The sequence below is a fragment of the Ovis aries genome, chromosome 2 (genome assembly GCF_016772045.2).
Source record: "Ovis aries strain OAR_USU_Benz2616 breed Rambouillet chromosome 2, ARS-UI_Ramb_v3.0, whole genome shotgun sequence".
NCBI classification, from domain to species: domain Eukaryota; kingdom Metazoa; phylum Chordata; class Mammalia; order Artiodactyla; family Bovidae; genus Ovis; species Ovis aries.
The window spans coordinates 173,688,707-173,715,712 of NC_056055.1; the positions used below are offsets into that span (position 1 = coordinate 173,688,707).

General features: G+C 35.8%; 1 protein-coding gene across 2 annotated transcripts in view; it reads right to left on the bottom strand.

The window, feature by feature from the left end:
* The window catches only part of THSD7B (thrombospondin type 1 domain containing 7B), a 1,048,668-nt gene that overhangs the window by 675,063 nt on the left and 346,599 nt on the right, over positions 1-27,006 (bottom strand). For both annotated transcript variants that reach the window (XM_060411164.1, XM_027965001.3), the window contains exon 3: positions 24,913-25,723. In XM_060411164.1, the coding sequence (XP_060267147.1) occupies positions 24,913-25,723 (811 nt within the window). The remainder of the gene's footprint in view (positions 1-24,912; positions 25,724-27,006) is intronic.

Sequence of the window (27,006 nt, forward strand, 5' to 3'; positions counted from 1 at the left end):
ACTGAGTATTAAATAATTTTAAGTGGAGGCAGTCAGATTCATGTAGGAAGATAATAATAATTCAAGTATTAATTGACATTTGTTTCTTTTTCATTTTGTTTTGTATTTCCCTTCTTCAATCAAAGACATCCATTACTTCGAATGAAAGAAAAGCATAATTTTGACAGGAATATAAATCAAAGAAAGAGTTCAAACACTGTTCAAACACTAACTTTCAAAACCGGACCTATGAAACCTGGTGGAACAACAGCTACAGACAGAGTTTGGCAATAGTTACTTTGTACATATTTAGAAAGAGATAAGTATTAAAATGCTTCCAAATTTCTGACTTGGAAAAATAATGAAAATTAAGGGAGCCAATAGATGGGGAAACAGTGGAAACAGTGTCAGACTTTATTTTTGGGGGCTCCAAAATCATTGCAGATGGTGCCTGCAGCCATGAAATTAAAAGACACTTACTCCTTGGAAGAAACGTTATGACCAACCTAGATAGCATATTCAAAAGCAGAGACATTATTTTGCCGACTAAGGTCTGTCTAGTCAAGGCTATGGTTTTTCCAGTAGTCATGTATGGATGTGAGAGTTGGACTGTGAAGAAGGCTGAGCATGGAAGAATTGATGCTTTTGAACTGTGGTGTTGGAGAAGACTCTTGAGAGTCCCTTGGACTGCAAGGAGATCCAACCAGTCCATTCTGAAGATCAGCCCTGGGATTTCTTTGGAAGGAATGATGCTAAAGCTGAAACTCCAGTACTCCGGCCACCTCATGGAAAGAGTTGACTCATTGGAAAAGACTCTGATGCTGGGAGGGACTGGGGGCAGGAGGAGAAGGGGACGACAGAGGATGAGATGTCTGGATGGCATCACTGACTCGATGGACATGAGTCTGAGTGAACTCCAGGAGTTAGTGATGGACAGGGAGGCCTGGCGTGCTGCGATTCATGGGGTCGCAAAGTCAGACACAATTGAGTGACTGAACTGAACTGAATAAAGAAATAGATTATAGAAGACGGTGCAGGGGAGAATAATATGTTTACATTAGGCCAGATCAATGAGTAAAATATGGTGAAATTTCAATACAGCTGTCCTTCATGAAGGGCACTAGGTGGCACTAGTAGTAAAGGACCCTCCCACCCCCTGCCACTGCAGAACTAAGAGACATGGGTTCGATCTCTGGGTGGGAAAGATTCCCTGGAGGAGGGCATGGCACCCCTCTCCAATATTCTTGCCTGGAGAATCCCATGGACAGAGGAGCCTGGCAGGCTACAGTCCATAGGGTCTCAGAGTCGGACATGACTGAAGCAACTTAGCAAGCATGCGTGCATGCATCCTTCATGAAACCAGAGAGTTAGCATGGTTTTCAAATTTCACAATGATGTAAACTTTTGGTACAATATTTTTAAAAGTCTATTCAGATCATATGATCCCCTTCAAAATGAAAAAAACAATGTATACCTCATTATCATTACTCACTTCAATTAGATATTTGGGGATCTTGGGATTGAGAGAAAATAGGAAGAATCTTTGTTGAAAATTTCTCACCTAAATCATAATGTACCATCATTGTACAATGGGGAGAACGGAGGAAATGACCACCTCTTTTAAACTTATGACAAAACAGAAAGCTGTTGATTAACAAGTTTCTAGGTTTTGACTTTTCAGAAATCATAATTGGCTGAGTCATGTCCTGACACAAATTCATATGTTGAAGTCCTAACCTTCGATACCTCAGAATGTAACTGTACTTGAAGACAGAGTCTTTAAAGCAGTAATTAAGTTAAAAAGTGGTCATGAGGGTAGGCCCTAATCCTGTATGACTGGTGTCCTTATAAGAAGAGATTAGGGCCCAGACACAAGCAGAGGGAAGAGTATGAGAAGACATGGAAAGAAGACAACCTTCTACAAGCCAAGGAGAGAGGTCTCAGAAGAAATCAGTCCTGCTGACACCTGATCCACCCTCCAGAATTGTGACCAAATAAATATCTGTTGTTTAAGTTACAGTCTATGGTATTTTGTTAAGGTAGCCCTAAGAAATGGATTTAATAAAGTTTTTAAATTTGTGCATACTTTTATAGAGTTTTAATTTCCAAAGTTGATTTTCTTCTTCTTTTCATAATGGAGATCCCACACTATACAGTTCTCTGTCTACAGAAGTAGTGGTTTGGTCTTTACCATTTACCAGTTGTCATTCTCATCTTCTCTGAACTAACTTTTCCTATTGGACCGGAAGAAGGGTTAAGACTCCAACAGTACAAGCACTTGCATGGAGCTGGATGAATTAATCAAGGGGTATTGTAATTCTGAAAACAGCTTCTAATTCTTGGAATTAGGAAGGGCATATGTTTTAATGATTACATATTTACTATTTTAATGTTATAATTTAATAGCAATATTTAATATTATTTTTACCAACTTACCTCCTTTATTAAAAAGAGTAATCATAAAAGGTACCACATAGAGCCCTGGTGTAACATAATCAATGAGATTATTTCTTTTTCTGAAATAGTGGATTAAGCACTAAATGGTCTATCAGAATTATCTGAATCCTGAATTCTGTTCAAAATATATTTGCATGACCTTAGTCTCAAGGCTACTTAGATTCATTATCTATGGGAAAAAGAATAATAAAATGTGATCTGCTTACCCTGTCCAGAGTTATAGTATTAATATCTTTCAGCCCAAGTAGAGTCACCTTATAAACTAAAGCCCCAAACAAAGACTACTGTGTATACGCAAATAAGACTCAATTCTTTCACAGAAGGTGACATGCCTTTTTCATAAAACAGACATATACTGCTAATGTAGCTTTAAGAAAAAGGCAGAAAAGCCAAAGTAATTAAACCTCCTTGACATTTATAGAGTATGTTGTCATCTGCAAATTACTTCACAAGTATTCAAGTGTAAAGGAAACCTTTGAAACCAAAAATTACTCTACTTAATACTACTTCCTCTGGAAATGTAAGGAAATCTCTTTACTTACAAAATAAGGACAGAAACACTTACAAAAACCAACAGAAAATTACCCTCATTTCATTTACGCTTCAATTACTACTTTAATATTAAAGAAACATTCAGAAAAGCTGAGTAATATAACAAACACTCTCATATTCTGCTAGCAAAAGCTAACATCTAGCTACAGATTTCATTAAATAAACGTTTAAAAATTATAAATTCAGGTAAATAACCTATGTCTTTTACAATCTTAGTTCCATCTCTCTTCTTCATACACAGCCACTACCTTGAAATTGATTTCTATTCTTCTCTACACATTTTTATATTTTAAGTAGGTATATGTTCAGAAGTAACATTTATTGTCTGGTATGTTTTCAAAATTTTTACTTAAATATTCCTTTATTATTCATTTTACTCTGGAAATCATTTCTCTCATTTGATATTATGACTTCTACATCCATTTGAAAAATGCAGATATGGCACATTCATTTTTATTAGTGAGCAATATTCCAACAAGAATACAGGACAATATATTTATTCATGTTTTTATTAGCATACCTTTTGGTTGTGCTTAATTTCTTTTGATTCCATAGGATTATGTTTTAAACTTCCCTTTGCATGTCTCTATGTTGCTATACATCTGTGAGCAAATTCCCTAGTATTTTTGCCTGAAGTTGGGCCATAAATATTCATGTAAAGCAATATAATAGGTATTGTGATATTTTTCCTTTCCTACATGCTAAAAATTATTAGACTTATTTTTTTCCAAAATGTAAATGATAAATGTAAAATGAGTAATTGTATTTGTTTTTTCCAGGTTACCACTGAGCTGTATTTATATTTTTCTTGAATCATTAGTGACTACTCAGATTTCTATCCTACGAATTTACCATTCATATTATTTGTGCATTGTGACAGGTAGACTAGTGGTCCCCCAAAGATGTCCATATCCTAATTCCTGAAAGCTGTGAACACGCCTAAGCTGTGAACCTTACCTGCCAACAGAAACTTTGCAGATACAACTGTTAAAGATATTGAGAGGAAGAGATGATCCTGGATTATTCAGATGGGCCCAATGTAACTATAAAAGAGTCCAAAGGAAGGCAAAGGGGCCAGAGACAGAGAAGCAGATGTGATAATAGAATCAGAACCCATGTCCCTTATGTCCTCCTTCATTGGCAGGTGGGTTCTTTACCACTAGCACCACCTGGGAAGCCCAGCAGAATCGGAGGTTGGGATAACATAAGGCCATGACCCAAGGAAAGTGAGTAGCCTCTAAGAACAGGAAAAATGCAAGAAAATAGATTCTCCCCTAGAGAGAGAAAAACAGAATAATATCTTCATTTCAAGATTTCTTAACCTTAAGGCTTCTGACCTCCAAAACTATAAGTTAGTATATTTACATTGTTTTAAGCCTCTTAGTTTGTTGCAATTTGTTATAGAATCTATAGGAAACTAATGCATCTTTCCAGTGGGATGACTTTTTCTTATTTAAGATGAAAACTTATACACATTATAGGTGATAAAAGTAAATACAGAGAGAGAAATACAAATTCTACATAGTAACCTGTTGTTTCTTCTTTATGCTACAAATAACTTTTCTCATAATATTATTTTTAATTTGTATATAGTGTTTCTTTGTAGTATGCAGTAGTTTGTTTTTCAGTCTTTCCCTTTATAGTTTGTGCCTTTTTTTTTCACCATGTACAAAACTTTTTTTCTCCTATCCCAATGTCATAAGTTACACTCTCATATTTTTCCTTCTAGAGAACTTTCATATTTTGGATTTCCTGTTTAGGTCATCACTCAATTTGATATATATTTTCATATGTGGCATTTTATAGGAAGGACCTCCTATTTTGGAAACATCAACACTAAACTCATTTGTCCTTGTTTAACCTATATAATTCTGTTTTTTCCCTATTTTCCGTATTGTTTTTCTTTCAAAGAGATTTCCTCAATTATCTTTAACATTTTTAATTAAATTAAACATACAATCAAATTTTAATGTCAAATGTTTTTTTCTTATTTCCTAATTTATTTTAATATTATTTTACTTTTATTTCATGAGTGAAATATTTAGTATCTTTGACAATATTATATATAACTTTTTTTAACTTTAATGATCCTTTACTCTCATGAAGTAAAATGAAGTATCATAAGCACAGATGGGAAGCTCTTTGATCACAGGTGAGGCTCACTGAAACATATCTGTTGGCTGATTATGCAGAACTCAGACTACTTTATTGGAGACCATCAAATGTTGGTCTCCATCAGTCTTTACTCTGTGGCTCACATTTTCCCTAAGATAAGAATTCTGCTATCTCTTGCACTGTGTGTATAGAGCCAGTCATCAGCTTTATGAAAACTGATTAGAGAAAGAGCTGTCAGAATACTCACACACTATGGATGGGTTTTCACTTAACCTGCATGTTCAGAGGACAATGTTTCATACTTAAGACTATGTTCTGCAGAGAAGGGAATACTTTTTAGGCATACTGAACATATCTGTTGTCAGAGTTGCTTACTACTGCCTATAATTCTTAAACCTTCTAAGAATCTTTTATTGGTCAGAGTAGAATAGGCTATATTCTGGTAACAAATAAACCCTGGAATCTCTATGACTTTACAAAATAAATGTTCATTTTCCCTTTACAAACACTTTGGTCTTTGATGCAGTTTATCAGCCTTCCTAGAAGACTCTCTTCTACCTAAAGACTTAAGAACTCAGTTCATACCCTTCTCCCTCTCTCTCTCTCTAATTTGGCTCTGCCACGTCTTCACTGTGGCAGGCAGGATCTTGCATCTTCATAGCAGCATGTGGATTCTTCAGTTGTGGCACCCTGGGTCTTCAAACTTTAGTTGTGGCATGCAAACTCTTAGCTGCAGCTTGTGGGATCTAGTTCCTTGACCAGGGATTGACCCCAGTCCCCCTGCACTGGGAGCATGGAGTCTTAGCCACTGGACCCAGGGAAGCCCCTGTATTCATCTTATAAATTCACCATCTAGAATATGTGGCTTCCAAGTTCACCTTTAGGTAGAAAGGTAGAGAGAGCAAGAGGATAGCCCAAAGTGATTTATGATTTTGACCTGTAAATGGCTTATGTTACTCCTGCCCACATTGCATTGGCCGGAGTTCAGTCAAATGGCTCCTGTATAACTGCAAAGAGGATGGTGAAATATCTTTCTGTGTGTGATGGAAGAGGCAAAAATGTGACAGGAAAATGGCTTTGTGCCTGATACAGCTGTGTCATGTAAACTGGTCTGCTTTTGGCAGGTCGTCCAGCTGAAGGGGGAGCATTCAGCTTTTTCCACCCTGCTAGGTAAGCCGCCACGCATCCATCTACTCTCCAGCTTCCCTTATTTGCTGACATTTCATTTAAACTATTATATCATTTTCTATTATATTTCTCCTTGAGAGTTCATGCCTTTGTAATTCCTTTGCTGTTATTTAAGTGGGGTTCCAGAATACAGCAGTAATAAATGGTTATGTTCTGTTTGCCATATTTAACCAAAAACTGAAAAAGTCCTTTGACACAATGCTTTGCAAAAGCCACATTATTATCTAGTCAATAAATCAACATATTCCCACAGAGCTAAATCTTCCCTACATGTGGAAAAACACTGGCTAGAAGTAATTAAAAATGGATGAGTGAAATATTGAATTGTGAAAGAATTTTCATTTTCATTATGCTTGTTCTAAATTATGTAATATTTGTTTATAGCCTTTCGTACTTACAAAATACACTTTACAGTTAAAAGGTTATTTTTACAGAAGTACAATTGCAACTAACTAAGAAAGTACTTTAGCAAGCTTAATAAAACTGGGTGCTGTTCACATGTACAGATATTCCAATTATTTAGCAAAAATACTGCTATCCATATGGTAGCAGCTAACCAAATTATAGCATAATAAGCAGAGAACAGTTGCTTCTAGGGCTTACAAATTCTAACATAGAGAATGATTTCAAGATCACATTGTGAAAATAACACCAGGGAATAAAATGTGAATGGTAAAATGGAGAGAGAAGAACCAGAATCCAGATAGGCTTAAGAGAGAATAGATTTGGGAAACCAGATAGAATATATGCTATTTATTTTTAATGATTTTGACTCCAAACTGGTTGCATTTTTCTCCCATCAGTCAAACTAATAGGAATAGCTCCTAAAATAAGAATAATAACCTGAAGAAGAAAAACATGCACATATCAAGTTTATGTGAAATCCCTAGCCACTTCAGAAACTAGACTAAAAGTAAGCTGCCTACTACCTATATGATTCAATGAGTAAATACAATTGAAAAAGTTGAGTTTTTTAAATTTTGTCTGGAAACCAACTTTGAAAATTTAAGAAATAGTTTTAACTTATCATGAAAATAATTAAGAATTCCTGAGAAGTTTTAACTGGAAGATTATGAGTTTCCTTTTCTAAATGCCCTTCCTGGTCACAGTAACCTGAGATAATTATGTCTTATATGACAAAACGCATTTATGTTGGGCTAGAATTTATTACTAATGGGAGCCTCTGATTGAGATATATAAGTTGTTTTCTTCTAATCCTCCATATGTAAAGCTGAGCTCTTAAAATGCCTCTTAATTTCTTACTCTGATTTATATCATTTTAAAGTAGTCAATAGATAATAAAACTAAAATCATGCACTAGAGCTAAAATAGCAACACAAAATTCTATTTTAAATACACTGTTCAGTTGCTTCTGTGGGATAGAGAGATTTTTCTACAGATAAAGAGATCAGAACACAGACTGAGATATTACATTCTTGAGAAGAAATATCCTTGAGAGTGATATTATATCAAAAGGGAATGTTTTTAGTATTGTGCTCATTTCCTGTTACCAGAAAACATTATTCAACAGAATTTAAAGTGCAGTATAAGTCTCAGAATAAAATGAATTTTATCTTCTCCAAATTTCTTAGAGTACTAAGAATGATATGTTGGTATATATTTGTGAATGCTTAGGGATGAAAGCAATATCAGTAATCATTTGAAGGTCTTAGCTTCTACTTTCAATTTATGGAAAAGGACACTCATGCCCCCAAAATGTTGTGATTTTCTAATGGGCACACAGCAAGAATACAGAATGGCCAAGACTAAAATTAAATTTCTCTGGCTTTTAACCCAAAATTATATTTACAGTTGATCCATGTGAGAGCTCTTGTTAGAGACTCAAATAAATGTATAAGACCTGAAAGTTGTATTAAAAAAAAAAGTCTATCTTGACTTCAGGTTTGGAGAACAATGGTAGTTACCTAACTCTGAATTTCTCCTACCACCATTCTCCCCGCAAAAATAGTAAGAGTGAAACAAACCACATATTACTGTTGTGTTCACCATTACTGGATAAAGAGAACACACACACATAAAAATACACAAACATACACACACACCTTTACCTTCAAATCACAAGTAAACAGACAATATTCTACCAGATTATCCATTGACCCCCTTCAGATGCAATTTACTGGGTGCAGAAAGTAGAGGACAGGTCTTCTAAAAGATCCCATAATAATGATTACAGAGATTATCATACTAAGTGAAGTAAGCTAGACAGATAAAGACAACTAACATTGTTTATATATGGAATCTTAAAAAATTATACCATTGAATTTATATACAAAACAGAAAAAGATCCATGTACATAGAAAACAACTTATGGTTGCATGTATGTGGGCTAAGTCACTTCTGTCCTGTCCAACTCCTTGTAACTCTATGGAATATAGCCCACCAGGCTTCTCTGTTCATGGGATTCTCCAGGTAAGAATACTGGACTGGCTTGCCACACCCTCCTCCAGGGGATCTTCCTGACCCAGAGATTGAACTCACATCTCTTACATCTCCTACACTGGCAGGCAGAATCTTTACCACTAGCACCACCTGGGAGGTTTATCAGAGAGGAAAGGGTTGCTGCTGCTAAGTTGCTTCAGCCGTGTCTGACTCTGTGCGATCCCACAGAGGGCAGCCCACCAGGCTCCCCGTCCCTGGGATTCTCCAGGCAAGAACACTGGAGTGGGTTGCCATTTCCTTCTCCAATGCATGAAAGTGAAAAGTGAAAGTGAAGTCGTTCAGTCATGTCCGACTCTTAGCGACCCCATGGACTGCAGCCTACCAGGCTCCTCTGTCCGTGGGATTTTCCAAGCAAGAGTACTGGAGTGGGGTGCCATTGCCTTCTCCAGAAAGGGTTGGGGGAGGGAAAAATTAGGAGTTTGGGGTGAACAGACATACACTAACTATAGATACAATAGATAACAAGGACCAATTGCATAGCGCAGGGAACTATACTCAATAGTTTATAATACTGTAATAGCTTGTAATATTGTAATTAATACACAATATTTTGTAATAACCTACAATGGACAATAATCTGAAAATATATATATACATATGTGTGTGTTTTGCCATACACCGAAACTAAAACAACATTTTAAATCAACTATACTTCAATTTAAAAAAAGAGAGAGAGAGAGAAAATACAGAGGAGTTAAAGACTTAGATGAACCACAGAAAAATCTTTTCCAGAAAAAGTAAGTTCATCAAATTTCAAAACACAAAATACAGGTCAGAATTTGGTAGTCCTAGCAGAGATACGGAGGATGAGCTCAAAAGTATGCATGTCTGGAAAGGGCAACCTTGGAGAATTATTCCTTTGAAGGACAATTATATAAAGAGTGGCTGGTAGTCCATGGAGATGGGGCAAGGAAGGAAAATAAGAAATGGAAGAAATTAAGGATCCTACACACAAAAAAAGGTAAAATAAGACACATCACACATTCCCCACCACCACTAGCAACAAGGCCCACAAATGACATATCACAAAAGAAGGCAGCACTCGCATAAGAGGACATTTTTTAAATAAGAAGCATGTTCAGAAATGAATAGAAACAGAAATATAGCATAATACATTCATTCTAAACTACCACCAAAATTCTAAAAGTGTGAAAAATTTTCTATAGGTAAGAAGTTTGCTCTAAATAACCAGAAACAAAGTAGAAAAACACTATCATTAAACACATGAAACTGTAGTAAATATCCTCAACATTTAAAGATATTAAACAACAACTTAACTTGAAGTAGAAATATAAAAACTAAGACCACAATGGATTTAAAATAAGAATAAGAATTCACTGAACTCAAAAGAAAATAGAAGGAAAAAAATCATTTAAAAAATGAATACTGTATTATAAGATGCCCAAGAAAGAACAAATTCAAAACAGATTCAAATGAAGGAAAATAGGGGAGAAAACACAAAGAGAAATAAGATGAAATACAAGAAGTAAAATAGGTCAGAGAAAGTAGGAAAGTAGGCAAGGAGGTCCAACACATATATATTACATATACTTGGGAAAAAAGAAATCAATACGCTGGAAAAAATTAATGTTCTAATCCCCAATAAACCTATACAAAAGAAGACCTAAACCAATATATTTAAAGGGCCAGCAGGTACCATGGAAATCTGACTCAGAACAAACAAGCTGTGGTAAACATGTAACAAATATAACTGTAAATCTAAGATTATAGTGGGGCTGGGAGCATGGATAGAAGACTAATACGTAAACATTATGTGTTCTGACAAGTAGAAATAAGAGATGAAAATTCTGAAAGAGATGGGAATACAGACCACCTGACCTGCCTCTTGAGAAACCTATATGCAGGTCAGGAAGCAACAGTTAGAACTGGACATGGAACATCAGACTGGTTCCAAATAAGAAGAGGAGTATGCCAAGGCTGTATATTGTCACCCTGCTTATTTAACCTACATGAAGAGTACATCATGAGAAACGCTGGGCTGGAAGAAGCACAAGCTGGAATCAAGATTGCCAGGAGGAATATCAATCACCTCAGATATGCAGATGACACCACCCTTATGGCAGAAAGTGAAGAAGGAACTAAAAAGCCTCTTGATGAAAGTGAAAGAGGAGAGTGAAAAAGTTGGCTTAAAGCTCAACATTCAGAAAACAAAGATCATGGCATCCAGTCCCATCACTTCATTGGAAATAGACGGGGAAACAGTGGAAACAGTGTCAGACTTTATTTTTGGGGGGCTCCAAAATCACTGCAGATAGTGAGTGCAGCCATGAAATTAAAAGATGCTTACTCCTTGAAAGGAAAGTTATGACCAACCTAGATAGCATTGAAAAGCAGAGACATTACTTTGCCAACAAAGGTCCATCTAGTCAAGGCTATGGTTTTTCCAGTGGTCATGTATGGATGTGAGAGTTGGACTGTGAAGAAGGCTGAGCACCGAAGCATTGATGCCTTTGAACTGTGGTGTTGGAGAAGACTCTTGAGAGTCCCTTGGATTGCAAGGAGATCCAGCCAGTCCATCCTAAAGGAGATCAGTCATGGGTGTTTGGAAGGAATGATGCTAAAGCTGAAACTCCAGTACTTTGGACTCATTGGAAAAGACTCTGATGCTGGAGGGATTGGGGGCAGGAGGAGAAGGGGATGACAAAGGATAAGATGGCTGGATGGCATCACTGACTCAATGGACATGAGTTTGGGTGAACTCTGGGAGTTGTTGATGGACAGGGAGGCCTGGCATGCTGCGATTCATGGGGCTGCAAAGAGTCAGACATGACTGAGCAACTGAACTGAACTGACCTGAATAACCAATTAAAAAGTATATAATTCCCTTGCTAAGACTAGGGATTGGAGGCACTCTCCATTCCCTTTCTGATGTCAGAAGCTTTCTCTGTCCCTCTTTATACTTTAATAAAACTCTGCTACACGAAAGTTCTTGAGTGATCAAGGCTGGTCCCTGGTCCTGAAGTTAAATCTTGTTTGGAGATCACGAATCCGACACCATTCACTGCAATCTATCAAAATCATGAATACACTTTTGAGGTATTATTTCATCTTTATTTTGAGAAGAAAAGTCCCTGAAAATATAAAGAATAATGTTTCTTAAAATATACATTTACCCCATCCTAATCTAGATCTATTGGTTTTAACAACTGTCATACTTGCTTCAAATTATTTTCAAAGAAATAAGATGTTAATATATAGCTTAATTCCCCTTAAACCATAACCAGGACTCCCTTTTTCAAGTACCAGAAGGAACCACTATTGTAACTTGGGACTGTATTTAATTGTAACTATCAGTTACCTTTATATAAAAAATATATTTACCCATAGCATTCTAGAATCTTGTATTCACACCTTACACTTACATCCTGGATATCTACGAATCTCGATATACAGAGAAATCTAGTTTACTTCTTTTCTTTGCTGCTTAGTGTTCTGTATTCTAAGTTTTAGTTATGGTATTCCCTTTAGACATTCTTCCGTATATTTTGCTCTTATAAATAAAGAGTAGTGTTACACACACATAGGACCCATGGCCAAGTGGTTATCTAGGGTCTATGTACAAAGTGCATCATATGTAGGGTGACATAATAATCAGATGGCTTAGGAAAATCCCACATTACCTATTTGTCCTGGCATAAATATTAGTAGCACTTTGAAACCATCAATACATTCAAATTGGATGTGGAAAAGGCCATAACTAAACTTTAAATGCAATAAATTATATAGAGAGACCAATATGACAATGTAGAAAAAATTTTAACCTTTTACATAAAAAATATCGTAAGCACAGTTGAAACGCAAATTGATAACCAAAAGACAATGTGAAAACACATACCCCAGATTCAGCGCTAATATCCTTAACTATTGATACAAAGACTTGGAAATAACACGTTGGACAAAACTTCCTATAGAAATGCAGGCAAACAAAACTGTCGGGGTCCAGCCCTGGTGGATCCAGGGAATTCAAAGCGGGGACGGAGTCGGCGTCCTAGGAAAAAACTTACTTAACTACAGATATAGAGAGAGATTAGAAACGGATAGTGTAGTAGGAAATATTCGTGGAGAAAAAGAGGCTGAATAACTTGGTTTACATGGAGAACTAATAAAACCTCAAGACAAGAGGTTTGCACCATCTACGTTAGGCCGCCGGTGTCCACTTGAATAGCAGAGGGTGCCCAACCTTGGGCTCCCTCTCGCGTAGATCTTAGAAGCCAGGGCAAGTAAGTAGACTTGGCGAGCCTCTGCACTCCAGATGGGAATTCAGCCGGGAAAGGGGAGACAAGAACGACATGGGGGAGCCCAGCATCAGTGCAAGACTCAAGACTTTATTTTTAAAATTAGCTTATATATCCCAAGTTGTACATGAAGAAATAACAGAATATGCAGAGTTATGCAGGGGCAGCAGTCCTGACTCCCATTGAGACCAGGCTTTCTTTTTGCATACCTTCCCGTATACAAAAGGTCTCAGGTGGTTTACATTATCTTCTGGCCAAGAGGCCTGTTAACATTTTTATGGCTCTCTCCCTAGATAAATGTCTATCAACCAGAAAACTCTTTTTCCTTAGAAGTGTTTTTTCTTTACTCTGCATCACCCTCAAAGTACTAAATAAAGTTACATTCCTATAGAACAAAGGTGCAGTGGGTTATAACAAAAAAAAAAGTACTTAACTCAAAGATCTAATATTGCTAATGCCAGGGCTACTATCTGTTTTTTCTATATACCAACTATATCTACAAATAAAAGATATGAAAATTGGGCAGCATGTATTGGCTCAACAAATGAAACCTTTAATCAGCCCTAGTCTAATGGTTTTGACTCCTCGGAAGCCCCTACATTCCTAGGATGTTTTAAGCTTTCTGTGCCCCTCGCGGTCGGGAGGCCGCAAGCAATCACATGCACAGCTGTAAGAGTCTTACAGCTGCGCATCAGAGGGGTTTTTGGATTGAAACACTCTTATTATGCCCAGGAGATTTATTATCTAAAAGCTCTAAATTAAAATTTTCCAGAAAAAGGTGGTGGGGTGACAGCCCCCTATTAATGTCAGAAGAGTAGGTGGAAAGCATAACACAGGAAAGCAGGCAGACTCTGGTTTTTTGGGGTAGATGCTCAGGAAATTCCAGGGGAACCCCTGAAGCCTGATCACACCCTTGTGTTTTGTCAGACTTCCTTCCTCATGACCTTTGCCACAGGCAGGATTCCTCACGCTGGCTCCTGGCACAAAACAGATAGACAATTTTCAAACTGAACTAGAAATGTGGTCCCTGAATATATGGGCAAATGTTCAAATTCATACATATTAAGAGAAATACAATTATGATATCATTTTTCATATTTCAGATTGGCAAAAATTCCAAAAGCTTGACAAAATACTCTCTTTGTAAATTTGTTGATGGGAATTTAAGATGGCATCACTTCCAGGAAGGGAAATTTGGTAAAACCTAACAAAATTTGTATATATTAATCCTTTCACCCAGCTAACACCCTCTAGGAATTTATCCTAAAGATATACCTTCAACAGTATCAAAATACATGATCCAGAGTTTACTTGTCAAATAATTATTTGTAATTAAAATATACTGGAAAGCTCCAAGATGGCCAAGCATAGAAATTTGTTCAAATAAGTGGTTTAGGGAGTCAACAAAATTCTAGTGAAGTGTGAAGTCGCTCAGTCGTGTCCGGCTCTTTGTGACCCCATGGACTGTAGCCCACCAGGTTCCTCTGTCCATGGGATTTTCCAGGCAATAGTACTGGAGTGGATTGCCATTTCCTTCTCCAGGGGATCTTCCCGACCCAGGGATGGAACCCAGGTCTCCTGCATTGTAGACAGATGCTTTACCGTCTGAGCCACCAGGGGAAGTCCAGCAAAAATCTAAGCAAGTGTCAAAAAAGGAAGAAGACCTTGAATAACTCAGTAACTGATGTGGAACAATTTCCAGTAAATAATATTAAGTAAAAAAAAAAAAAAAGCCAAAGAGAGTAGATAGTATGCTTTCTTTTGTGTAAGAAAGAAGAGAAAATATAAAGAAATACAAGGAGCAAAGCTAGAAAACAAGAAAGTACATTAGCTACAAGAAGTAGAAGACAGGATGAAAGTAATTTGAATGGAGTAACACTTTTTTGAATTTAACTTTATATATACATTTGGCTTTAGATATATGATACACCGTTTAAAAAATTAAATCAATAAAGATGAGGAGGGGAAAATGAAAATCTAAAACTTAAAATTGGAGAAAAACAACAAACTAAATTTATTCTTTTCTCACTCTCCTTCCATTTTCATTCCTACCACCAAAACATTCTCTACTGCTTTCAAAGAACAAAGTATGAAAATAACTCTTTCGTTTTGGGGACTATAAAAACAGAACATTTCTTTCCAAATCTACTTTTGTGGTGGAGATAAAATGCAAACAAACACAGTAACGATAATATTTGAGCTTTAGAAATGATGTTTCCTTTATAGTCTTAAAATTTATTAACCTTCAGAAACTCTTTTCAGGAGAAATCAAAGTATTTATTCAAGCACAGTGATCAGAGAAATTAAGGCATGTTTAACAAAAATCAAATGATCATAGCTTATAAAAGACTGTCCATGCCAAATTTCCTTCTATATTAAAATAAGAGTAAAATTCATTCACCTGAATTTTATTCATCCAAACAATACATAAGAATCATTTTCCTATTCATATGAACAAAATGTTTAGTCTACAGATCAGAATTCCTAACTCAGATGTTCTTCTACTTAAAAAAAAAAAAAGTAAAAGAAACAAAGTGAAGCATTAAAAAAAAAAAACCCTAAATAGAGAAAACTACTTCATTTCATTAAGTCAAGGTTTTATGAAAAGCTCAATAACAGTATCATTGATATTTGAGAAAAGGAATGGCGATCAGGCTATAGGATAGCTATTTTAAAATTTAATAATGAAACCTCAGAGATAGTCCTGTCAAAATAAAAGGCAAAAAAGGATATGCAATGAGACAGTTAAAAACAAAAGATCTTTAAACCCAAGAGGCAAATCAATGATGAGGGAGCAGAGTGGCACCTTGAGTAATATAACCGCCTGTCACATTGCACACGTAACTTTGAAGGGGAAATTGCTTGATGTGATTATCAAAAGTTAAAGAAATCAATGAGAGAGCTACTAAAGGACATTAATTAAAGCTCTGTGGTGTCCTAGGTGAAGAAAATGACATGCCAGCAAGGCACAAGGAGGAGCATGCATTATGGAAGTAAAGATGAGGTCCTCCTATTCTAAATGCCAGGACAGCCAGACATTGCTGTAATCAAAACAGGGGAAGCAAAATGACATTTGTCCCTACAGTATCACAGAGTACACCAAAATAAAAGTCATCTAAAGGTGGAACAAGTACAGAGTAAAAGGTGTCTGTACTTAAGGAAAACTTGTACCTATTAAGGGAAACAAAGTTCATCCTAGAAGTCAACAGTCACATATAAATGATAATATTTTCTTAAATGAACCAGACCCACAAAATGAAAAATGTATGCTTTTTAGAAATGGATTTGAGCCTTTTTGGCAAAAAGTCTGTGGACTATGTTTACACAGTTCATCAGGTTTGATACAAATAAGACAATATTGTCAATAACTCAACCACACAGCTCTCTAGGATATTTCTGTTAATTACAGTGGAAGAGAGAGAAACAGAAATGTCCCCACTGAACTCTGTATTTCCTAGTAAGTCTAGTAACATCATATTTCCCTAGTCTGTGAGTCAATTTATAATGCTTCAATGACTAAATGGAATGAATACAATCAATTTCATGGAATAATGGTTTTTAAAAGGTTGCTTCAGTCTGATACGCTGCCTAGTACTCAAAAGAGAGGGCTTCCCAAGTGGCACTATTGGTAAAGAATTTGCCTGTCAATGCAGGAGATGCAAGAGATATGGTTTGATCCCTGGATCAGGAAGATTCCCTGGAGTAGGAAATGGCACCCCACTCTAGTATTCTCGACTGGAACACTCCATGGGCACAGGAGCCTGGCGGGTTACAGTCCATGGGGCCGTAAGAGTTGGACATGACAGAGTGAGCACACACACACACTCAAAAGAGAACAGGGTGACTTCTGGCTCCCATTTCAGCATGTGAACAGCTTGGAAGGCATCACTTCAGTCCTCAAAACAGGACTGGACAAACTAAAAATCTTAGATCCATCAGAGAATTGTAGTCACAAGGCAGATGACGGCTCCAAACATTGAAGAGGCAAAGGCAGATACAGGGTACCACAAATTACTATTGGAAGAGCACACCAGAAGCAGAAACTGCCACTGGCGTCAGTACCAGGGTAGGAAAACGTGAACTGAAATTGACCAATTTCTGGTGGTTGAGTATGGACAAGCTTTTCAGTTAAAATCTCTGGGGCAGAGCGGGAGAGTCCTAGTAGATATTCTTTCTATACTTCCAGAAGTCCTACCAGTTTATCATAGTGAAGGTAAAAATGCTCCCAGCAGGGAATGGGAATCCTAGCCATTTTGAAATAAACACAGAGAATTTTTTTTTAAAGCCTGTCCTCAAAGGAAACTATTTTTACCAAAGCCTAATCAGCTGGGATTTTACCAAGCCTAATTAGCCTGTTGGAAGGAAAATATTCAACACTACCCTCTAGACTTCCTGTTTTACTTCTAGGGGAAGAAGGACTGAGGAGTGTTTGTGAAGACCATGTTGCCGGGATACAAGTTCAATAAAAGATTGAGATATAATCACAGGACTAGAAAACACTCCTCCTCTCCTCAAAATCTGACATATCACCAATAAGTCTCTTGCATAATAAAAGGAGATTAAAACAGAAAGAACTGCATGTCCTAGATTTAGGGAGATTTCTCTAAGGAATCTCCCCTAGGAAAAGAAGGAAGAGGATAAACAAGGACACCAGAGGAAAATTTTAGACTTTAACACCTATAGCATCAGCAAACATGACCTAACTCCTAGCTAGGTACGTACAAAACTTCACACTAAAAATCTAGTTATCTCCATTCCCTACACTCAGTACATTAAGTCCAGCTTTCCACAAAAGAAAGGAAACAAAATGTGAACTAAGATACAAAATATAGTTTAAAAGACATAGGAAACACCCCATTCAGACTCAGATATAGCAAAATTTTAGCATTATCACAACTATGGGAATTTAAGACAACTATGATTAATATGCTAAAGGCTCTAAAGTAAAAAAAAAAATTGAATCAAAATGAACTGATAGGTATCAAGACTGAAACAGAAATGAAGAATGCCCTTTTATGGACTCATCAATAAACTGGACAAAGGTAAGGAAAGAATCACTGAGTTTGAAAAACATCAATAGAAACTCCAAAAACTAAAACGTAAAGAAAACAGAAGAGTGAAAAAGACAGAATATCCAAGAACTATAAGACAATTACAAATGGTGTAACATTCATTTAATGGGGATACTAGAAGAAAAAAAAAAAAACAAACAGAAAGGAACAGAAAAATTATTTGAAGTGACTATCAATGATACTTTTCCAAAATTAATGACAAACAACCAAACCACATAACCAGGATACTCAGGGAACAGATAGCATATGATAAACAGAAACAAAACAAAACAAACAATATCACCTGGGTATTCCATATTCAAATTGCAGAAAATCAAATAAGAAGAGAAAATTCTTGAAAGAAGCTGGGTATGGAAATGGGGGTGGTGGAATAATCCCTAGAGAGGAACAAGGATAATATTACATCAGATTTCTTTCAGAAACCATTTCAGCAAAATGAGAGTGAAATGTTGAAAGAAAAAACACCACCACCTAAATTTGATATCTAGTGAAATTATCTTTCAAAAGTTGAGAAATAGACTTTCTCAAACAAAAATTCAGGAAATTTGTCACCAGGAGACTTGCCTTGCAAGAAATGTTAAAAGAAGCTCTTTGGAGAAATGAAAACAATATAGCTCATGATCATACTTTAAAAATAAAAATGAAGTAACTATGGCTCAGGCATCCAAACTGGAGCCAGGTGGCCATTATGAACATGGTTTCAGCCACGTTCCTGCATCACTGAAAACTTGAGTTTTCTGAAATATACCAAACTTAAGAACACTACCCACCATTAAAAATATATATATATCTGCTAGCAGCTGCCACGTACAGTCTCAAGTTCCCCCTTGGTAACTATGCAAACTTGCTTATCAAGCACCCTCACTTCTTGACAGCTCCAACTCCAAATCTTGACAAATAAATTATGCAATTTTGTGGTTTCATTTATACATATCTCCTCCATTTTGTAGTCTGGTAGAATACAATTCAAGTATTTCTCGAATCTGTATCTCCCAAGCTATAGTCCTCAGTTTGGCTTGAGTAAAACTCTCTTCTATTCCTTATTATATCTTGTTTACTGATTTTGTTGATACTCAGAAACTTGGATCTACATAAAGAACTACTGGAATAAATGAAAGTAAAATAAAATATTTTATTTCTTCTTAATTGAGAAAAATAATTTGTTCAAAATTATTATAACATGTTATTTGGTGATGATAGGTTATGGGTAAGTTAATGACAACAGTATCTGAAGGGATGGGGAAAATGGATGGGGAATACTCTATAATGCATTTCACTATGTGATCTGTTATACTGCTATTTGAAAGTGAGTTGGAGTAGTTATAAATTTCCATGATAAACCATAGGGCGACCACTGAAAATGATTTCAAAAAATATAAATTGATACTAAAAGAGACAAATGGCATACTATAAAATATTAAATAAAAATAGAGAATGGGAAAACAAAAAATAAAAAGCAGAACAAAGAACAACAGCAGCAGTGAACAGAAAACAACAATAAATGTAGAGCTATTAATCCAATTATAACAATATCATTTTAAATATCAATGATATAAATATAGCAATTCTCAGAGTGGATAAATAAATACAATGCAACTATATGTTGTCTATAAGAAACTAACTTTAAGTAAAAAGATACAGACAGATTAAACAGTAAAGTCATAGAGAAAAAATATCATATTAACAGTAATCAAAGGAAGCTGGAATAGTTATATTAATTCCAGAGAAAGCAGATTTGAAAGCATGGAAAATTATCAGGAATAAAGAGAGGCACTGCAAAACCCTAGTGGGGTAAATTCTCCAAGAAGACATAAAAACTCTTGTCATGCATGCACCTAACAACAGCATCAAAAGACATGAGACAAAAATTAATAGAACGGTAAAGAAAGATAGATGAATCCGTTATTATAGTTGAAGACCTCAACACCCCTCTGTCAGTAACATCAGTTCAGTTCAGTCGCTCAGTCGTGTCTGACTCTTTGCGACCCCATGAATTGCATCACGCCAGGCCTCCCTGTCCATCACCAACTCCCAGAGTTGCTGACTCTGGGAGTCAGTAACATACAGATACAGTAAGCAGAAAATCAGAAAGACCACAGCTGAACTGAACAGCATCACCAATCAATTGAATATAATTGACATTTATATAGAATATTTCATCTAACAACAGCAGAATACACATTCTTCCCAAGCTTATAAAGAACATTCACCAAAACAAACCATATTTCGGGCCATAGAACACACGTTAACAAATCGAAAAGATATCATACAAAGTATGCCCTCATAACACAATGCACTTAAACTACAAATCAAAAACAGAAAGATGGTTGTGGAACACTCAAATACTTGAGGATTAAATAGAACATCTCTAAATAATACATGAGCAAAGAAGAAATCTCAAAAGAAATTAAACACTATTTTGAACTAAATCAAAATGAAAATAGAACTTTTTAAAATTGGTGGAATGCAGTAAAAGCAGCACTTAGAGGGAAATTTACAGCACTGAATTCACATATTAGAAAAGAAGAATTATATACAATCAATAAACTAAACTTCTACCTTAGAATACTAGAAAATTAAATTCAAATATGCAGAATGAAAATACTGAAAATTAGAGTTGAAATCAATATAATGAGAAACAGAAAATCAATAGTGAACATAACTAAAACCAAAAGCTGTTTCTTTGAAAAAGTCTATAAAATTGATAAACCTCTAGATGGGTTAACTAAGAGCAAAGGAAGAACAGAAGGAGGAGAGAGTGAGTGAAAGAGACAGAAGACAAAGCACTAATAACAGGACCAAACGAGAGGTCGTCACTACCGCTGAAACTCCCCAGGGCTACTGAAGGGTAATACAACAATACTATCAACAAGCTCATGCGCTCAAATTCCTTACCTTAGGTGAATGGACCAAGTCCTTAAAACACACAATCTGCTGAAACTCACACAAGAAGAAATCTATAATCTGAATAGATCTATATATATTAAAGAAACTTAATCAATATAATAACCTACCAAAGCAGAAACCATCAGGCCCAGATGGGCTGAATTCTATCAAAAATTTAAAGAAAGTGTTAGTTGCTCAGTCATGAGATCTTTCTGACCCCAGAAGGAAAAAAATACTATCAATTCTTGACCACTTTCTCAAAATTAAAGCAGAGGACATGATTTCTCAATTCATTGTATGAGGCCAGCACTATCCTATTACCAAAACTAGACAAAGACATTATGAAAAAAGAAGACTCTCTAATATTTCTCATGAATGTATACACAAAAATTCTCAGTATAATATTAGCAAATAATATCTAACAACATATAAAAATACTAATACATCATAGCCAATTATGATTTATTCTGGGTATATAATATAGGTTTGACATATGATAATCAATCAATGTAATCTATCCTATCAACAGACTAAGTAAAAAAAATCATATAATCATACCTGTATATGCACAAAAGGCACTTGACAAAACCCAACACTTATGTATGATTAAAAATTCTCAGCAAACCTGGAATATAAGAAGAGTTTTCACCTTGCTAAAGAATATCAGCAAAAAACCTGTAGTTAACATCACACTTAATGGTGAGAAATCAGATGTTGTACTAAGATTAGGAGTAAGGTAAGAATGTCCCTTCTCACTACTCCTAGTTGATAACATACTGGAGGTCCTAGATAATGCAATAAGCAAAAAAATGAAATAAAATGTGTCATATTGGAAAGAAAGAAATAAAACTGTCTTTTTTAAAAATTACACACTTGTCTACATAGATAATTCCAAAGGATCAACAATGGCAATAGTAACCAAAATAGAAAAAAACCCTCCTGGAACAAATAAATTATAACAAGGTTAATATAAAATATTAACCTTGTTAATATAAGGTTAATATAAAAAGTCACCTGCTTTCTTATATAAAAGCAATGAATAATTAGAATTTGAAAGTAAAAACATAATACATTTACACTAGAACCAATAATATATAAAATACTAAAGTATCACTCTAACTAACTATATATATATATATATATATAAGATCTATACGAGAAAAAGTACAAAACTGATGAAAGAAATCAAAGAAGTTTTAAATACATGGAGAAACATTCCATGTACATGACTAAATGCAATATTATCAAGATGTTAGTTCCTCCAAGTTGATCTATACATTACAAGCATTTCCAATCAAAATCCTAGCGAACTGGTTTGTAAATACAGACAAACTGATTCTAAAGGTTATATGGAAAGGCAAGAATTCCAAAACTCAACACAATAATTAAATATAAATAAATTCAGAGGACTGACACTATTCAACTTGAAGACTTACTATAAAGATTAAGCATTTAAGACAGTGTGCTATTGGCAAAGAATAGATAAATACAAGAATGGAATAACGATATAGGGCCCAGAAACAGATCCACATAAATACAGTCAACTGATCTTGAACAAAGAAGGAATGGCAGTTCAATGAAGAAGTCAGTCTTTTTAACAAATGGTGCTAGAACAACTGAATATCCATATGTAGAAAAATCCAGATACAGAACACAAGACTTTCATAAAAAACTGACTCAAAATGGACCATAGACCTAAATATAAAATGCAGAACTGTAACACTCCTGGAAGATAACACAGAAGAAATAGTTGACCTTGGGTTTGCTAATGTTTTCTCAGATATAATGCCAAAGAACAACCCATGGAAGAAATATTGATAAATTGGAATTCATTAAGATAAAAAATAACTTCTCTGTGAAAGACACTGTTAAGAGAATGAAAAGACAGATCAAAAACTAGAAGAAACTACTTTCAAAATATAATTGCTGAAACTTGGAGGTGATAGTAAAATGATCACTGGTTGCCAAGGATTTAGGGAGAGGAAAGGTGGAATTAGTAGAGACAGTAGAGAAGATTCTTAGAGTAGTGAAACTATTGTGTATTAATATAGTATTGTTGTATACATGCCATTATACATTTGTCCAAGTTCACAGAATGTACAGCACAAACAGTGAACTCTAATGTAAACTATGAGTTTCAGTAATGTATCAGTATCGGTTCATCTGTTGTATCAAATGTACTCAACAACCTACACTAATGCAAGGTGTGCGTATGAAACGGTATATGTGTGGAGAGGGAGTGATGAGGAGATAACATGGGAGCTCTAGATTTGCTGTTCAATTTTTCTGTAAACCCAAAATCACTCTAAAAAATAAAATCTATTAATTTAAACAGAAATTAATTTAAAAACAGAAAAAAAGCCAACATTTTTTAGTTTAAAAAAAAAAGCCAACTATAGGCTGAAAACATTCTATGTAATATTCCAATAGAGAATATTAACAGCCGTTTGTACAGATGTTTGTACAGATCCCCCATACATACTGAGACAATAATCACCCCAATCATCTGCGTGCGTAATCTTCTGTTTCACAGAGGCAGGCAATAAAAGGCAGAAAATCACTCTTCAACGGACTTGCCAAGTTATATGGCATAAATCAGAATGAAGCACCAAAGACAAAATATTCTCATTTGTAAAGCAGAATGGGGGAAAAAATAAAAAAACCAATCATCGCATTACTTTGTTCTGAAATAGCAGAGATAGTCCCTTGAGCCAGCTGTGGATCCTAAGAAAACAGCAACTGATGATAATGATTAATTCCTTCCATGAGTGTTTCATTGTTTGATAATTCCAACTATTGAAAGCCATCTTAATTTGGAAGAAATTTAGCAATATACCAGTGATTACACTTAAGAACTTCTGAGGGAGAAGTAAACAGATACTACTTTTAATATACTTTTATGGTTTATGTCATGACATTATAACACAGTGTAAAGTAAAACAATTACAAATAATTTTGCAGCCTAAACTATTGCTTTTAAAAGTTTTAGTCCATTCTCTCTAAAATCTGTCTAATTATTGCTGTGCAAGATAATATTTCTATCAAATCAATGCCAAAGAAAACATTCTTGGATTAACTTATTGGTATTATTATTACTATTAAATATCTACAACCCAGAAATAAGAGAATCTGCTTAATCCTCAAAATAAAGTAAACAAACAAAAATCAGTTTAAATGAAAAATATTTATATAGCTTATATCCTAAATTTGAGAATTATTTAAATTTTATCATTATAATAAATCACTTAGTATTTTTATTACTGTAATAAAAAAATTTACAGAAAGAAAGAGTCTTTAAATTCAATAGTGCTTTACAATTTTAAAAATTTTATACATATGATTTCATGTAATCCCATAATAACCCTTTTTCCCCCTAATACTATATTACCCTAGCCTTCTCCCTTTCCCTACTGGTAACCTCACTAGTTTGTCTTCCAAATATGAGTCTGCTTCTTTTTTGTTTTATTCCCTAGTTTGTTGTATTTTTTAAGGTTCCACATATAATTGATATCATACCGTATTTGTCTTTCTCTGACTTATCTCACTTAGCATATTGCCCTCTGAGACCATCCATGTTGCTACAAATGCCAGAATTTCATTCTTTTTTATGGCTGAGCTGTACTCTACTGTCTCACCTTCTTTATCCATTCATCTCTTGATGGTACAAGATCTATGTTTTTAGCAACTGATATGTTGATAAAATGTGAAAATGGATGACTTGTCCTATACAGTCGCACTATTAATTACTCTGGAGTTCAGTGTACTTCTGGTCTAGATTCAAAAATTTTTATACTTGACACTGAAAGCTTTTCTAGAGCAACTTAAAAACTCAAATCCCAAACCTGATTACAATTTTCCCATTGTAGAAAACCATGAAGAAATTTTTTATAAAATTACACTGTAAAATATTTAGGTGAATCACGATATAAACACCAAAGACTTCCTACCTTAACACAGCATTTCTTCCATCACTCCTTGTACACCAAACCTGGCGGGTTTGAAAACCTATCTCTATGTCCCAGGACTTGGAATGGTGATGCGCCTTGTAACTGTGATGTCTAAAAGGGACCAACTCCTTCGACTCAGAGCTAAAATCCAGAACGGTTCTTCCACTTAGGTTAAGTTCTTTGAGATGAGGCAGTCTACATTTACTCCACGGTCCAACTTTAAGGCTAAACGTATATTCCTCTGCCCCAAGAGGACAAGAAATGGGGGCATCACAGGCTCTTGACTCAGTCAAGTTAGGACACTGTGACCCTCCATAGAGAGGGAGGGCAATAGCTGAGCGAGTTCTGTGCTGTAACTGCTTCCCACACCCATTGCTACACGTAGACCACGGCGAGAACTCAGACACCACACAATCCCGTGGGCAAGGGATGAGGCACGCTTGTTCCGTGGGGGGCTGAGGGGCAAAGTGTTCACATATCTCATTCACAACCATGGTTCTGTTCAGCTTCTGAACACAGTGCACCGTCCGATGCTGCAACCCGTGCTGGGCGGTCACACACGCTGCCGCCCGAGGCGTGGCTGGGCCCAGGTCAGGAGGAGCGAGTACACAGTGGTGCCAGTCGGAAACCTCCCACTGGAAGAGGTCTCTGTGCCAGTCACAGACTCGGAAGCAGCTTCTTTCCTTCGGAGGCCTGTTGTGCTCATCACAGTTAGACAGGTGGCTCGTCCACCCCTCAGAGTGGAAACACCACAGGGCACGACTCTGGCTTCCACCTGGCCCACAATTTCCTGTACACCTTCCCCAGGGGCCTGCAGGCAGAAAAGACAAAGGGGTCGATTACTCCAAGATCCCAGGCCACCATCCACACAAAAACAGGTCAATCTGTATACCTTGAGACACAAGCAGTGTGAAATTATGAAATATGGAACAAAAACATAACTTAGTGGTTAAGAAAGTGGATTCTACATCAGTTGGCCCTTCTTGAAATCTCCAATTCATCTCTTAGTAGCAATCTCAACTTGGATGAATTACCTCAACTTTCCAAGTCTTAGTTTCCCACCTACAGGAACAGATAATTAAAGTGCTGACTTGTAGAGTTTTTCTGAGGATCAGTAATAAAATGTGATTCCAAGTAAAAATACACATGTAATAAATGATTGGTATCATTATAATTATTATGTTTCAAAGCCTATTTATCTAACTCAATATTAATACTTTCAAGTTAGGCAGAGTTTCATCTAAAAGAAAAGCCCCAAATCCAGGATTTTAATAAACTAGGGTTTTTCATGTTTCCAATTCTTCAGTTCACAACCTAAGTATAAGCTCAGAAGAAAAAGACATTAAAAAAAATAACTTGCAAAAGCATCCTAAAAATATATTCGCTTTCTAAATACTGTCCTCAGTTTTGGCTTTTACTTACAGAATGAAAAAAAAAATCTGATACAGGGGTAAAAGTGAAGTTAATAAAAGCAGCAGCGCTGAACTATCTGTGGAAATTCTGCCCCTACAATCCCTGAAATATACTGTCTGGGTAAAGCTTCCAAGGGCATCCCTGGTGGCTCAGTAGTAAAGAATCCTCCAGTGCAGGAGGTGTAGGTTTGATCCCTGGGTCAAGAAGATCCTCTGGAAGAGGAAGCATGGCAACATACTCCAGTATTCTGGCCTGGAAAATTCCAAGAACAGGGAAGTCTGGCAGACTACAGTCTATGAGGTCACAGAATCAGACATGATCTAGCAACTAAACAACAATAACTTCCAACATTAGCTTGTAATATGCCAAATCTTTTAATTAGTGAATTAGTTTTATGAGAAAGTTTCAAGAAATGGACAGACAAAACAGCTACCCATTGACGTTTCTCACTTTTCTTTTTGCATCCTAAATATAAACACACTAGCTGGCCTCATCCATTAGGCTGATTATTGATCTTTCCACAAAGACAGCAAGTAATCACATTTTGTGTCAATGGGAAAAAAAAATAGTTTCCTCCTTTTCTCTTTACCTAAATATTTAATAAGAGCCTGAAAAAAGAAGTTTATCACTGTTATGTTTGCCCCTTTACTAGGTTTGGAACCACCATAGAGGCAACTCACA